Here is a 17,174-nt window from a genome sequence, read left to right as displayed (position 1 = left end):
CTTGCATTTGACTTTTATGCATCTGAGACACCATTTAAAGTATATTTGTTATTATATTGCAATATATAGGTTTTGATGATTCTATTGTTTATTTGTCTTATGTCTGGTAGACAAGGTTCTAGAGGATGATACAATGTCCATTTGAAGATAAGCCACATAAAGCTCTTATTCAGAGGGAGTAAACATTGTAACACATGTTAGATAATACTCATTTGAAAGTCACTCACCAGCATGATTCATGCATTGAAGCTCCTTGACTGAATATACAGTTTCTCAATAAAACTAAAAAGGAAATGATTTTGTTTTCAAAATGCATAGCCATATGTCAAGTTATTCCAAAGGCTTAAAAAAAACCCGGCATATATTTTACGAACCAGTTGTGTCAATATGGGCCAAGTAAGAATATGTTAGACACATCTCCCAGACTCCCACTCTACAGAGATTGATGTGGCCCACATAGCCATGTCAACCTAGTCCATATAATTATTTCCCATGTTTTGTTATTTTTTACAACTTTTTTTTTATGTCAATAGGGTAACCGTTCCCTCTAAGATCCTAGATAGTTGAGACGAGTGGCTAACCTTTAGAGATAACTAATTCATTCATGATCTCCATAAGGTTACCACTTTCTTTGATGGGAGGAAAGCTATAAATGGATAATCTTGGAGGGTCCCTAAGCTAGAAAGCAAGTCGTTTGAATTAGCCTATGCTACCATCAATCTTGGCATACAGTGCTTGCATAGATCAGAAGACTCAATTTTCAAGCAAAATTCAAATGCAAGAAATCCAAGAAAGGCATGTACGTGTCGCACTACTTAGTTCATGGGTGGATCTTCACGGTCGAATCATGAAAGCAAGGACAAACTTGGAATCTAATTGTCAAGGCTGGAGGTAAGATCATGTGCTTCAGCTTTAGTTTGCTTATAGTACAAAATACATTGTTATAAGGGTCAATCTGGTCTTCTTCTTCTTCTTTTTTTATGCAGTTATCAGTTAAGAATATAAGCAAGAGGGAGGGAGTGGGCGTCCAAACCCTACTTTTTCCCCCATTCACTCTCTTCTATTTCTCTTCCTTCACTATGTTCCTGCACAAAACAACAAAGGCTATGATGATGATGATAGAAGAGCAACCCAAGCAAAGAATCCACTTGAAGTCTTAAAAGCAAATTTGCTCAATTTCCTTTCATGTTCTCCTTTCATGCTCGTAGGCTATTATAATAAATAAACAATAAAAATGTTCCTTGGCTATGGAAAATTTAACTATGGCATGGCTAGCAATTGCACTTTTTGGTTATTTTTCCATTCGAGAATCTTGAGCTCATTCTCATAATGGTGTTTAAATCATTTGCCACAAACACAAGTGATCTATTATTGTATTGAAATTCGAGGACCAATATTAAAACAATATTTCAACGAAACAATCTCCCTCCCATATTTGTTCAAAGAAACACTTTTAAAAATATATAGGATGAAAGGCATGTAATAGAAAAGGGAAAGAAAAGATTAATTGAGTACAAACTGCTGTTATGGTTTCACATCAAAATGAAGTCATCCATACCATACAAGACCAAGAAATGGATGTGGGGAATGCTTCGAGAAACGGCTGTGTTAAATACTGAATGCTAGAGAAGGGAAACAAGATACCTTGGTATTTGCAAGGGGAAACAAGCTTCCTATAACAATGGCCCTTATATGTTCTTAGAGGGTAATGGTGTCTTGTTGCATCCCTCCCTAATTGATAAGTAACCAACTCACAGTAAGATTGGTATTAACAATTATAATCACAGCCTGGATTGGCACACAGAACGATTGGTAATAAAGCATGCATGGAAACTAAATTTAGGGGAGGAAGGGAGGGAGGGAGGGAGGGAATAAATGTTAGCCTAACAAGCAATGAATGGACCAGGTAAATGCAAGTTCACTATGAAGGACACTTTGGCCTTTTAAAGAAAAAGAGTTATCTTGCCACATATCTTTTCTCTTTTCTAGTATTTTTTTTGTTGCAAATAAATATTTAACCAAAAAAAAAGAAGAAAGAAGATGAAGAAAATAACAGAAAAGGAGTTTTTTTTTTTTTTCTTTATAAGATGATCAATTTGCATGAAGCAGGTGAGGAAGCATTCGTTTCAAAATGTACACAAGCATAAATATGTAAGTAGGAGTTGCAGTTAGAGTCCGAAACGTGAGAAGGACAAGCACATAGTCAGAATGATCCTGCAACTAAGGTTTCAATTTGCAGGACTTGTCCTGTGGATGTTTGTATTGAACTCTGAAACAATGGTAGTCCCATGCATTCAACATGGCTAATTACATTTTGCTACCAGCCTGCAAACAAATTCGCCATTCTCATACCTGAAAACAAATCACCATATATTTTTTTCCAAGCATCACCAAATATCTATTATAAGGTTAGCATTTGTGGTAATTCTCAAACTATCTCACCAAAAAATGAAAACATAAAATAAAATTGAGAAAAATGGGAGAAAGCAAGAATAGTTTGAGAGAGGATTTGGAATAAGAAGAAAATTTTGAGAACACAAAACAGATTTGAGAGAGGAGCAAGAAGAAAACATTGAGAATGCAAGACAGATTTGAGAGAGGATTTAGAACAACAACAAGAAATTGAGAAAGCAAGAATAGATTAGATCTAAACTTGTTCCAATACAAAAGTGATGCAACACGATCCAAACAACAAAAATCTGAAGTCGTGTGTATCCTATTGAAGTAGAAAATTCTCAGCAAATCAAATAAATGCAACAGGTGGAATAAAATTGATAACCTACATATAGAATGGTACCATAGAAAGGCTAGCTAGTGGAGTCACACCACTTGAGAAAGGCATCTCACCAAGAATCCCATCACAAGCACCATCCACCGTGCATATGAACTGTGGCCTTCATAAAAGCTGTTTACGAACTTTCGTGGATTGAATCCATATCTATCTCTAAATATTGTAGAAGAAAATAGAAAGGGGATATAGAGAGATTAACCAGTCCTCTTTTAACATCTTATTTATAAGATAACCCCAAAAAACATGACAGGAAGATATGGTACACCACAGTAGTATCAACATCCATATACAATATGTAACATATGTAATGCTCCCCCTCAAACTAGAGCATAGATATCACACATGCCAGCTTGCCTATGATATCTCTAATTCAGTGATGACTGGAAGCCTTTGTGAGAAGATGTCGGCCAATAGATTGTCTGAATTAACAAATAGCATAGTCGGCAATTGTTCATTACTTTCTCTTGAACATAATGACAATGAACTTCGGTAGGCTTGGTCCTTTCATGTAAGATTGAATTATTCACAGTATGACCGACAGCTTGATTGTTACATTGAAGAGGAATTGGAGTTTCGTATTGTTCAACAGAACCATCCAGCTTATGACTTCTCTTACTGCATACAACATATTTCCTTCTGGGCAACTCGACTAGATCCAAAGTTCCTTGCTTTTCCAATGCAAACATCTCTTCCATCATGCCAACCCTCCAATGAGGATTAGCAAGAGGCGCATCTATAACTTTAGTAGGAGCAGCAACAACAGAAATATATATATATATATATATATATACACACACACACACACACACACACATTAAAATTCATATGCTTACAAATCATTCATAAAAAATATTAAACAACATTAAGTTTATTAGAATCTCTAATTTCCCACTCATTCAGTTTCCTAAAAAAATCACAAAATTCATTTCAAACTCAAACATATAAATGGCATAAAATTCTCATATCTCCCACTCACTCCCACTAATTACACACACACACACACACACACACACACACACACACACACATATATATATATATATATATATATATATATATATATATATATATATATCGCTTGCATGCATATGATGTCTGACTGTTTGTATCTATTCCTAAGTCCAATGCCCAAGTGGCTCAAAAATCAGAATACTGACAAAAATCACACAGAAAAGCTCTAGAATGAGCATGGAGAAAGAAAAAGAAAAAACCCCACATGATTAAATCTCTCAAACTAATCCTACTTAAAACCAAAAACAAAAACATTATTCATCCTCCTTAAAGAAAACCAAAATTGGCTAAGAAAATGATGAAAAAACCACACAGGTAAGTAGAGAAAAGGGATTCAATAAAAATAAATAATAATAATAAAATAATAAAATAATAATAATAATAATAATTTTAAATAATAAAAAAACCACATAAAAACAATGTTTTAAACATCGTTATCGTGTAATGTATCGCACCCTTGCGATACGGATACATATCGGTTATCGTATGGGATACATCGGTTGTATCGCGTACTGGATCGTTGTTGTTGGGAAATTGGTCGATTTTTTTTAATGAAACTTCAGAAATTGTTGATAAAGACATCAATACACACTTAGAAATCAAAACATTACAAAAAAGTGCACATAATAGGGGTTTCCTTTGTATGGGGTCCTAATATACGTGCTTTTCAATTGAACTGATGCAAGTATATTTAAAGTCTATTCATATAATTTATAAACGTAAGAAGACATGTATGGAAACACAAGCAATACATTCAAAAGCAAAAGAAGAATCATTAGATCAGGTTACATACATGTTTAATTTTGTGTTTGGATACAAAGATTACAACTGATTTACGAGAAATTGAGAAATTTTGATTTTTCTCAATTTTTCGCAACTTCACTCATCTCCCCCAAATCTCGAAATCAAAGTTCCAAATCCATGATTTTTCATGGAAAACATGAAGAATCATATATTTGTAACCATTTGACACTGGTTTAACGTGATTTACAACAAAAACATGGATTGAAAATAAAAAATGGTCACTGGATCGAATAGGTGGGGGATATACAGGCACTACTGGTGCGTTTCGTATTACATGTGTGAGATACAAGACATATTGTGGGATATATCGGCTGATATCGTCGATATTTAAAACACTGCATACAAACAGAAATTTGGGCAAGACTTGAGATCTAAATGTAATCATCGGCTCTGCTACTGCACAATCTTTGGTGTATTCTATTTTGCTTCATTGGCTTCGTCCACTGAAAATACCAAAATTTAAGTATTTGATTTTCTGGAATAGAAATCAAAGCAATGGTAAGAATGAGAGATATTTCATACCTTTGCTTGCAGAACTCTTTTAGCACTAAGAATATTAGAAAAGCAAATTAAAATAAAAATAAAAATAAAAAAAATAAAAAATCTATTGTTTTCTATCCATATTCAAATCCCCATTCTTTTAACATAATTCATTGAAAATACCATACAAGCTAAGAAATTACTTGAATATCTAGGGACATGAATGAGGGCAGTCCCACCTTCTTCAGGCTCTCATCTAAAAGGATTTGAACCCGAATAAGTCAAATATTCATTTCCCCAAAACATCCCAGGCCAAAGGTGAAACTCGATTAAAGGATGTTATTTTCCCATCAGTTTCCAGATCAAACGGGATGGATAGGACAACCCTATCCAATTTGATCAGCATAAACCCCTCCCTTCTCCAACCCAGTATGCAAACAAGCCCCCAATTCTTGGTCATGTTCAAATTCCGAGAATGAATAACTACCATTGCATAAAACTCAAACATAGAAAATGAATTAAATCCTCTAGTTTGAAATCACATTCAATCACATGCTGTGATGCCTAAATAACATAGTATACAAATTATCTTTGATGAATTTCCTTCCACTAGGTAAGAGACAAAAGCTATACTGTTAGCAAGTTTTTTAACTCAAACATGCTCCAAGATACATAATAATTTCCAGCAGTTTTCAATGGATCTTCCATGAAAAGTATACGAAAGAAAAAATAACTAAAACCCAATGGATGGTGCTAGATCTCAGAAACATAATATAAAAAAAATCATCATCTATGCCTTATCCCAAATAATTGGGTTGGCTAACGCAAAGGACCCAAAGTACAAAAAATAAAAATAAAAAATAAAAAATAAAAAATAAAAGATCAAATAAAAAATAAATTTAATTAACCGAATAACCTCTTTGAAGGGGCAAACCTCCACATATCAGCTTAACAAATTCTTCTTTTTCATTTCTTCTTCCTTACCATGTCCTTTATTTACAACATCGCCACGGTACCTAAAATGGAAAACCTGATAAATTAAAATGATGATTCTTATCATTCCAAGTTTAACCCTAAAATCACCTCTAATAAGATGCCCAAGTCAAAGTGGGCAAATTCCTCAGTAATCAAAACCCAATATGCTTTCTAGGTAAGTCCTCCAACCTAATCTAACTTATCTTCAAAACAGTCCTAGAAATGGAAAACCTAATCAATTATGATGATATTCATTATCCTTATCTAATCAATTATTGGACTTTGTAATGCATCCCAGCTTCATTAGATAATGATTACTATCATCCGCCATTGACAATTATACAGCTTCGACGTTGTGCCAAATTGCAACATATGGATGGCAAGACAATCATCAACACCGGATAAACAGTCCTCAACTTGGCAGAATCACTGGTGGCAAGTAGAAGTAGACCTCATCAAAATGCAAGTGGCGAAATCATCAGCGGACTGGCGCATCAACTTACGTAAATCAAATCAATGGGACGATCATAAGGGAAAGAACCCACAAGACGAGAGGACTCTCTTCTAGGGCTGTCAATGGGTGGGCTCGGGCCAGGCAAAATCAAATTTTTGAATAGGCCCAGGTCGTTAGGCCCAGCCCGAACAGTTCAGAATTTAGGCCAAAGCCAACCCCACGCCAGGCCCGTTGACAGACCTACTCTCTTCAAAATAAACACAGAAAACTATCTTTCCTCGTGTAACAAAGGCTTTTATTAACTCAAAACCATAATTACAAAGTGTCACATAACAATTGCCAAAGCCGATAGCCAATTAAGTTAACCCTAGATCTACCTCAACCCTTTATTCTACATCCTAACTTCTAATGCAACCATCCACCACAAAATATTGAGAATGGCAAGAACATCCTATATTCCCATCACAACCATGCACATCCTCATAAAATGGAGCATAACTCACTCAAACAGTGTCAAAATTACATGATCATAAGCTCGATGGAAAATAACTTAGTAAGCTTTCAAACAGGACAAATTTCACGTCATTTGGACATAGCAAAAGTGAGTTGCAAGAAAACTGAGAGAAATTGTAACTACGCTAAGCTGGGAGTCACTCAACCAGAGGACCATTCATGTAGGATGCACGACAGTGGCCCGCTCGTCCCACAATCGTGATCATAGTGGCCTGCTTGTCCCTTATTCCCCCGTCACAACCATACACATGCTCAAAAAATCGAAATTGATTACTAAAATAGGGTTGGGATAGAATGATCTTATAAGCTAACTGAATCAGCTTTCAAACAGGACCAATTTCACATCATTTTGCCATAACAAAAGTGGGCCGTAAGAAAAGTGATGGAAATAGTAAGTGGACTTTAACTAGATAAAAAGTAGGACAAAATCTTTATATAAAAAATTGGGCTTAGTTAGGAGCCATTCAACTAGATGACTCTTCATGTGCAACCCATGACCATGACCTGCTTGTCCCACATTCTCATGGTTCCTCCAAGGTCAAACAAGGCCAAAAATGACAATCAACACATGAATCGTTGAAAATCAAGGCCGGTGAATGATTTGATCACCATTCATATGAAGTCAATGGTGAAGATTGATTTAGTCTAAATATTTCCTACATCACTTTCTAATTTTATCCCAAAAGGGATTGCTATTACATTCCAATATTTGTATATGGACTAGAATTCACTAGAATGAGAACTTATAGTCAGTGTTTTAAATAGCTATGCTATGTAGCGTAACTTAGCCTTAATGCTACATAGCTCATGAAAATAGCTTAAGTTGCGTGTCGCCAATGCTGCATGATAATTTGCGCACAACACATGCTATATGGACTACACTACACACTATATAGCTCAAATTACAAGTTATTTTTCACGACAACATTAAATCAATTAATGTTTTCAATGATTTATTACGTTTTTCTAATTTCAATAAAAATTAGTTAATCTTTTCAATGCTTTTAGTAAAATAAAATAAGTAACAATATTAAACTAGTTCCGTTGCTCTTTCTTTACTTTTATACTTAATCATTGCCTTTTCCTATTACTTTAAGTTGCATTTGGGAGCACCAAATACCATGAAATTTTGTTAAATTTCATTTTGTGCCCAATATCATGAGATTGATGCAACCATGCGCAACCTTGATTAAAAATCTAGAAGTTGCATGCCGCTTACGCTCAGTGTTCGAAGTATCGGTATGACTATAAGTTTCGCTGGCCAAGATACGGAAACAATATTGATATCACTGATAATATCGCCGATAACCAGAACTGCGGGGAAACATGGGGAAAGCGGTGGAATTTTTTAGTTAAACTTCAAGAGACACTAAAATACACATATTTGCATATTTAGGAATCAAAAAATTGCAAAAATAAAAATAAAAATGCATACATAATAAGTTTCCATTTAATGGGGGCCTAAAAGCATGCGTTGTCATAAGAAACCAATCCAACCATCCCATATCCATCCAACCATCCATTGATATTTCAGAATATCAACAACACACGATATTTTGCCGAGAAATCGTTGACAACTGAAAGGAAACAAAAGACGATGGTCTCGATAATGCCCATGTTGCGACAACGATAATATTGCGATATAATTGATATTATCGTCGACAATTTGAACACTGCATATAACCATGTACCCATAAAAAAATTGAAATGGAACTTTTTAATAGACAGATTTTTTGCAATATCGATACGTTAACGATATCATCGAAATATCGCTTAGCGACACCTAGAATTTACACAATCGAAAATATTGGTGATGTCGATACATTGGCAATCCAAGCGACATGGGGAATTTACAGAGTCAGAAATATTGGCTCTACATTAGGGATACTTAGTGATACATTGCTAATACCTAGAATTTCTGAGGCTACCAATGTTATCAGTATCGTTGAGCTGGAGATATAGATAATATTGGGGATATTTTGATAATATCAAGGATACTCCGAACAATGCTTACACTACACCTACATGTCATGTAGCTTGCGCCTCATGCTTCAAAGGAGTGAATGCTACATTACACGCTATTCACCATTTAAAGCACTACTTTTAATACACTCCTATACCAAAGGTTGAATTTGCATAAACCTATTCGGGAGATACATACCTATTTTGATCACGACAGTTCTAGTAAACCCACTTGTACACAGGAGTAAGGTGTAGCTTGGTCCTGACTCATCCACATTGGGTTGAGTGAGAAGAGTGAGGGTGATTTTTAGATTTCGTACACGAGTTGAGGGCAGCTTCATCCAAATCACCCCCAGCTCATTCGCATTGGGTTGACTCAAAAGAGTAGGATAAGGCCAATCAAGAACTCCTCATGTGGACACAATAGAGGGAACATGGAATAGTGGGGAGAGGACACCCACCGTAGAGAAAACTAGATTGTGTGGAGCCCACCGTAGTGCATTAATCTGTATATGCCATCCAACCAATTCATGAGGCATGCCGCATGCCCCACCACCTAGATGAAGAGACCCCCCCAAATTCAAGCTGATAAAAAATATATATATAAATAAATAAAAAATTGTGTGAGCCACACCATTGAATGTTGCACATTTTAACATTTGTTTCCTATGATGACCCACCTAAGTTTTGGATAAACTTGATCTTTGGAATGTCCCATTGATTCCATTCAATGAGATGGTGTTAATGGGTTTACGTCTCTCCTGAGCCTACCAAAGAAACTCTCCTTCCAACTTGTCAATCATGTACTAGGAACAGTGAAATATGTACATGTAGTAGATTAGCATAGCTGAAATAGATGCTTTAACCAAAGTGATACGACCACCTACTGATAGGCACCTCCCTATCCAAATTGAAAGTTGACATTGCACCCTTTTAATAATTGGATCCCAAAGGCTTTTGGAAAATGTTTCAATACATAGAGGCATTCCACAGTAAGTGGTAAGAAGAGATTCTGCAATACCCCTACCAAATCTTCCACCTCTCTAGCATTCATATTCACATCCATGAGCTCATTCCTTGAGAGATTGATTTTGAGACCAGAGACCACCTCAAAACATGTAAGAATGCATTTCAGGTATGCCGCCTATTGAGAATTCGCATCACATTAACATGCCATCCACAAACTACAAATGATTCTAAAGTCCAATTGGTTCATCTTAAATCCCCCAAGGCATGTTTGGATTCGAGCATTTGGTGTTGTAATGCATTATAGCCATCATTACATTAATACAGTTTTTGTTTTAGTATTTTGGTGGGGTTATTCGATGGTTAAATACATATGTATTAGGATAGAAGAATTTGAATTTGTAATCATTGCAAATAGATAGTACATTACATGAGAAATCTCCTATCCCAACATGGGTAAGTGTATTTTTCTTGTTGAAATACTATGTTGACCAGGGAATAGGGCTTTGTACACTGAATCATTACACTATTACCGTGGCTATCGAAACATAGGATTTCTCGGTCGAAATACTGCAACCCAGGAAACAGGTATTATAGAATGTAATAATTGTTGAAATGTACTGCAATACCATAAACCAAACACACCCTAATCAAACTTTCTAGTATAGCCTTATCCAGTGTTTTACTCATTGTCTATGCTACCTCCATGAAAAGGAAGGGCAAAAGTATGCCCCCTTTCCTCAAAGCCCCGGAGCACTCAAAACAACCAGTTAAATAGCTAAAAGATGAGCTATCGATGTCCGGGGGGGGGGGGGGGGATGGAATAGGACAATACCAAATTCTTCGAAATAAAATGGAATAAATAATCTCAATCGCAAAAAGTATTGAAACCTTTATTCCAAATAATTCGTGGGACAAAATTCACCTAGAATTTTAGATAGGACAACTTTATATCATGATGTCTTTAAAATCAAACTTTCAAACTAGCAAGAGATGGTGAAATAAATACAGCATTCACCACAAAGAATGAAATAAATATAACATTCATCACAAATAATGAAATAGACAATCACCACATAGACACAAGGGGTTATAGTGGTTCGGTGCTTAAACCCACACCGACTCCACTCCCAAAATTACAACCCTTGTAATTTTGGTTTTCACTATACCAAGATTTTCACAGGTTCATCTTAATAATCTCTTACAGTTCTTGTGACTTTCACAGGCTATCGCAAATCAATCCACAGAAATTTCCGGACTATCTCAGAAAAACCAAAATAAAGAATATAATTGACAATCGCATTTATCTTCAAATGACGATTCGAATATGTAGTCGAATCTTGAAGCAGCAATCTTCTTTCTAGAGTGTCGAGGAGGCAGTATATACTCAACCAGAAAGACTATAGGGATCTAGTATATTTCAAGAATTATAAACCCTAATGCTGCAGATTCAATTCTTTGTTTCTCAAATAGAGTATAGATTATTCTCTAATTGTATTTAAGATAAACTTGAGAAAGGGAATTGAATAAGCTAAATAAAAATTATAAATACCGCACAAATAACTTGATGAGGACCTGAGCTTCTCTCTTACTTGCAAAATGTTTTTGAGTGAATTTCATTGTAGAATAGAATGAGAGAAGGTCCTTATTTATAACCAAAGGATTTGGAAATTGAGTCAGCCTAAGAATAGGTTCGGCTGGCCAAATTCCAATGATTCCGTTCCAACGGCTATCGGATTGCCCGAGATAAGATTTATCAAAAATGCGGCTAGCCCAAGCCAAAATTTGACTAGCCGAATCTCCAATTCAGCTAGCTGAATTCCCTCGAAAATCCGAGAATTCTTTGCTGGAAATTGACTCGAACTTCCTTGGGCTGACTGGACTTCATGTTAGGCTGGCCGAACTCATGCTGGCCGAATTTGTAACAGATTTTTCAAATTTTCAAATTTGAAAACTTGCCCAAAACTGAAGTTTAGGTTAGCTGAAATAAGTTGGGTTGGCCGAACCTAAATTTAGGTTGGCCGAACTTCAATGAATTTACACTATAATTAACCCATTTTAATTATTTTTCTAAAGCACCTAACCTAAGGTCTTTCTAGGGTCATTCTACCTAGTGCTTGGCATACACAGAGATTTTCAAACTTGAAACCGAGCGACGTCGTTTATTGAGATGTTGAACCAATCTTCACGAGATGCCATAGACTACTGTAGTGTACTTCCGATCTGACCGGTATCTTTGTCTACGAAATATGACAACTTCATGTATGCTACAAATATACGCACTTACAATAGCCAATTACTAAAATTGAGAATCTTGCCGCAAACACACACTATTTCATCTAAGCCAGACCCACTCTTCTGATCATATAATCAAGGAAATCCCAATCAACGTTGTCATTCACTTTCTAGAGATTGACTTTGTATAGCATGTCTCTTCAATTTGTGACCTGAGTCAATGAATTCATAGGCAGTCAAGATTCTAACAACACAACCGTTTCAGTATTGATGAGCGTAACGGTTCCCACCAATACTGCTACGCATACCGGCCTTTATGGCTCTATATCATTTTTTTTTTTAGTGAAAATTTCTAAAAATATCTCAAATTTATATATTATACATATTACAATAATGAAAACAAGGACTTTAATACTCACAACATATAAATAATTAAGTAATAACTAACAATAACAATTGTATAATAACAAAGAGTTTACTTGCAGTAGCCCGCATGAAGATCATGGTGAAGCTATTTCGTCCGACGCTTGTCGATCATCTTCCAGTAATCCATGTAATGTTTACAATCACAACGAATAACCAATTTCACTTTATTCATGGCATCGTAGATGAAGCCCATGGTAAGTATCTCATCGGATTCTATAAGACATGAGACTCTCATTAAGGGTTCCATCACCTTAAGGATATTTGCGACCTTCTTCCAACATTTGTTGTTTCTAATGGTCATCACAACCAATGTCTCCAATGTCTTTTGCCTATGTTTTGTGTTCATTCATTCTCGAGAAGCAAACATCTTGTCCAACGCTCCCTAGTGCTAGTGCAAATTTTCAAAGACTATAAAGTGTGTTGCGAATCTAGTTGTCATAGACCTAAGTAACTCTCTCTCGTTCGTGAACTTCCTCATCATGCCAACTAGTTGGTTATGGTTGTAGATGAATGTCGTCACTTGTCTTCCCCTTTCAACCAATGTTGCGACACTTTTCTTCTTCCTAATATCTTCTACTGTGATATCGATACAATGTATAACACGTAGTGACCAGAATAAATGGTCACTTCACCATCACATTCTTCCTGCAAACTTGTATGTTGCTTCTTTGTTGTCACAATCTGCACCACGTTTTCTTCTGCAATCTCATCCACCATCTTATCTATTAGAGAAAGAATATATTCAGCATAGTTATTATTCATGCGAAAATCAACAAAATTTCAAAAAATCATTAAAAAAAAAAAAAAAAAGAATTAAAACCCCTAGTATATAGCAATTATTGTACACTTAAGCATCCTACATCTATTTAAAGCATCCACACTCAAATATATAATAAATAATCTAATATTTTCCATTTTATATTTAAAAAATAGAAAATTGCAAAAAAAAAAAAAAAAACCACCAAATCGACCACAAATCTAGCAAGATGTGGTTGATTTGGTGTTGTAATCATCATAAAAACTATTTCTGGTAATAAATTTAAAATAAAAAATGAAAACTTACCTCTTTTTTAGAATTTTTCCTAAAATTGTCTACGTAGCTTTAATCCATCAAAACACTCTAATCTAGAGTTTCAATCCTTAATGTGTGCACAATGTTGGTCAAAATTGCCTTAAGAAAGATGAGAAACAAAGAATAATTGCAAAAGATTGAAAAAAAAAAAAATGAGGATTTAGGCATTTTTATAATTAAAAAAAGTCTTTTTCTAACCATTACGGAGCGGTTTCTAACCATTATGGGGTGTAACAGCCGTTACGGCACAATTTTTTTAAGCTTCATCAATTTGGCCCCGTATCGAGTAACAGTATCAGCCAATATCGTTACATAAAGACCGATACTACCATTACGTAACCGATAAGGGACACCTAGCCATGACAAACATGCCTTAAGAGGGGGAAATTATGGAAGCTAACACAGTTCTAATTCTCAATATAAGCACTTTGGTCGTTTCAACACAAATAGAAATAAATAGCAACATATGACATAATTGACAACTATGCCCAAAAGCTACTAAATAACCAAAAGCCAAAATTTACTAAATGACCAAAATTCCACCCAGTCGTAAACTAATGAAATCACATTCCAAAGAAATCTGAATTAAAATCTCCAACTAAATTCAAAACAAACGACAAAATATTACATAGTGAGTTCAATATAAAAATTACTTCGGCCAATAGGCTCTACTCGCACAGGGAATCAAAATCTTGTTCTAAATTCAAAATAGACGACAAAATATTACATAGTGAGTTCAATACAAAAATTACTTCAGCCAATAGTCTCTACTTGCACAGGGATTACCATCTATTTCCTAACTTTATGTCATTTCATGAAGTTAAGCTTCTAGATTCCCATGTTATATAGTGAGTCTAAGAAGTTAAGCTTCAAGATTCCCATATAATATAGTGAGCCTCAGGGTCTCGTTTGGTGTAAGGGGAGGAAAAATTTTGTAATACATGCCTCCACAAATGTGGCAGGGGCGACTCAAAATTCGGAACCACCTCACTGTCAAGAGTTATCCCCTGATTTTCCATCAATTTAAAATCAAATAAAAAACTTTTTCTTAAATGTTAAAAGATCCTAGTCTTTCACCCACAATTCTCTAGACAACAAAGGTAGCCCAGAATTTAGAGGCGCAACCTTGCCGCAGTCACATAGGAATGTTTCGACTACTAATTATTTTCTACCATGACACCAACCACACCTTAAAAGTGTAGATTACTGAAACATCCAATATCTATGGGGCACATCTATGCTATGCTCTAGACACAAAATGAAGACATAGCATGACAATATGATTTGAACCATGTTAATTGGGCCAGGGCCATACCGTAAACAGCCATGGTAGACGAAGTTCACTGACTGGACAATTTCAACGATCTCATTAAATTGGGATTGCATGACATGACCCACTTATGACCTCTCATGAGACTCAATAATTGCGCTCATTCACCAGCTTCTCAGGATCTGGGCCTCAAAACAAACAAAACACTCATCCCTTCGGTCCCACATCTTATATGCATCCCCTCCTCTCAAACATTCAATTCACCATTCACGTCCATACCCTCTCTTCTTCATTACAAAATTCAACAGCACGCCCACGAGCATGCACGCACTAATTGATTTGCAAATACCTATTTCCATTATTTGGGAATTGAAATCTAAAACTTTGGCACCAATTCAATTTCCCAAGACAGAAAATGGGTAGAAGCAAATCAACTTAATTCCCTCATACATGATAAGGATCATATACATCAATCCATTCAATCTCTCCATAAACCTACACTCCCAGTGCATTTTAGCAAAGACGCCCCAAAACACCAACAGAACCATCTAAATCCTAGGAAGGAATGGACACAAAGTATGCGAATCGAGATTTGTTCACAATCAGAAATTGAAATCCTTAGTTTTCCTATATAACCATTTACACAATTGAAAAAAGAATAATAACAATCCACTAAAAAATCTAAAAAAAGAAAAAAAAAAATGGCAAATGGTTTGCAGATTACATGGAATTCGCTCAATAGCAAACTTCATCCAGCCCATACAACACACCGGCATGCTTCTCTGCTTCATCTGAACAGAAATACCTCTCCTTGAGCCTCAAGAAGGAGTGCCACGTTAGCAGGCTGTCGGACCCGGCCTGGTGGCATTTCCCCACGGCACGGTCCACCTCCAACGAACTCGCGAGCCGATCCAGCCCTCCATATAGGCTCTCACAGAACCTCATCAGGTGCTTCAGATCATAAACCCTCTCCCCAAAGAACACCCTCATCAGGCTCAGGAACTCCGCAACGCCTTCCGGGAGCGGCCGCCTCGTCAGCACCTTGATCAGGTAGCCGAAATCATAGGCGCTGTGGAAGGTGACCCAACTCACCGAATCATTGCAGACGACTCCGGACGACATCATGAGCTCGGCGAAGAGGGTCGAGTCAACGCCATCCCGGCAGTTCCGCTCGAAATCGACACCGTTCCGCCTCAAGAGATCGATGGAATCGGAGGCGTGGAGATCGCGAGAAACATCGAAGTCCCGGAAATTGAATTCCCAGATGAAGCAGTTGTCGGTGCCGAGATCGGGGAGGTTGCCGGCCGAGTCGGAGAGTGTGAGGCCCAGCTGGATGAGATTGAGGGCGTCGACGTTGACTTTGAGGACGCGGTAGTGGTCGGCCGAGCGTCGGCGATGTACGGCGGGGATTGCGTCGGGGCGGAAGACGACGCCTGGGAACTCGGTGTCCATCGAGATGAAGGGGAATAGGTCGATGCAGTCACGGATGAGTTGGAACTCCGAGTAGAGGTTGTGTGACCAGACTTGCCGGATGACGATCGGTTTCGGTTTCGGTTTCGACTCGTCGGACGAAAGCATGGTGGCGGTGGTGGTGATGGGATTTGGATTATCCTCAGCCGTCCGTTGAACCTGATGGGATTGACTTGTGGGATTGGGTTTGTCATATGGTGTCTGAAGGTGGGTGAGGTTTTTTTTATAGAAGTAAGATGAAAAGAAGGGAAAGATGGATGTTGCTTGGAAAGAGGGGAAAGGGAGTGGGAGTCGGGTGAGTGGCGTCCTGCACGTCTGTTTCTTCGAAGACAGGAATTTTAGGAACGTGGGTGGGGCCATCCCAATCCGTCAGGTAACTGGGGCCCACACGATCGAGCCTTTGACTGCATTTACGGGATCCGGCTCGGCTTTGCTTATTCAGCTTCTTGAGCTTAGGGGGCGGATTAGGTGCGGACGCGGATTAAATACTTACAGGTTGAGTGGCGAGACTAGCTAATGAAGTGACGTCACCAAATTCTGTGGGGCCCACCATGATGTATGTGTTGTATCCACACTGTCCATCCATTTAGAGATATCATTTTAGGGCATGATAAAAAGAATGAGGCAGATCCAAAGCTGTAGCGGACCCCACCACAGAAAACAGAGGTGAGAACGACACCCACCATTGAAACCTTCCTAACGTCTACCGTGACGTTTATTTGAGATCCAAGCTGTTCGTAAGTTA

The 17,174-nt window shown here is 37.0% G+C and overlaps 1 protein-coding gene across 4 annotated transcripts; it reads right to left on the bottom strand.

Moving 5' to 3' along the window:
- Positions 1-785: 785 nt before the first annotated feature.
- On the bottom strand, positions 786-16,694 carry LOC131252204 (probable CCR4-associated factor 1 homolog 11). 4 transcript variants are annotated; one of them, XR_009174251.1, is made up of 3 exons: positions 15,684-16,694; positions 5,995-6,102; positions 786-1,085 (listed from the first exon to the last, which is right to left on the bottom strand). XR_009174251.1 is itself a non-coding variant. In XM_058253060.1 (2 exons), exon 1 carries the CDS (start codon positions 16,535-16,537, stop codon positions 15,695-15,697), a length of 843 nt encoding a protein of 280 aa, XP_058109043.1. In that variant the 5' UTR covers positions 16,538-16,694; the 3' UTR covers positions 786-1,085; positions 15,684-15,694. The 4 variants fall into 4 exon arrangements, 1 of the variants encoding a protein (XP_058109043.1); XR_009174257.1 differs by having other exon boundaries at positions 6,003-6,102; XR_009174263.1 differs by having other exon boundaries at positions 6,021-6,102.
- Positions 16,695-17,174: the final 480 nt, after the last annotated feature.

The sequence above is a fragment of the Magnolia sinica genome, chromosome 1, assembly GCF_029962835.1.
Source record: "Magnolia sinica isolate HGM2019 chromosome 1, MsV1, whole genome shotgun sequence".
In the NCBI taxonomy this organism is placed as follows: Eukaryota; Viridiplantae; Streptophyta; class Magnoliopsida; order Magnoliales; family Magnoliaceae; genus Magnolia; species Magnolia sinica.
This window is presented reverse-complemented; position numbering and strand designations above follow the sequence as displayed.

What these genes read in the sequence shown, in the direction of transcription:
- LOC131252204 (XM_058253060.1), bottom strand. Translation starts at nt 16,537, where the DNA reads ATGCTTTCGTCCGACGAGTCGAAACCGAAACCGAAACCGATCGTCATC.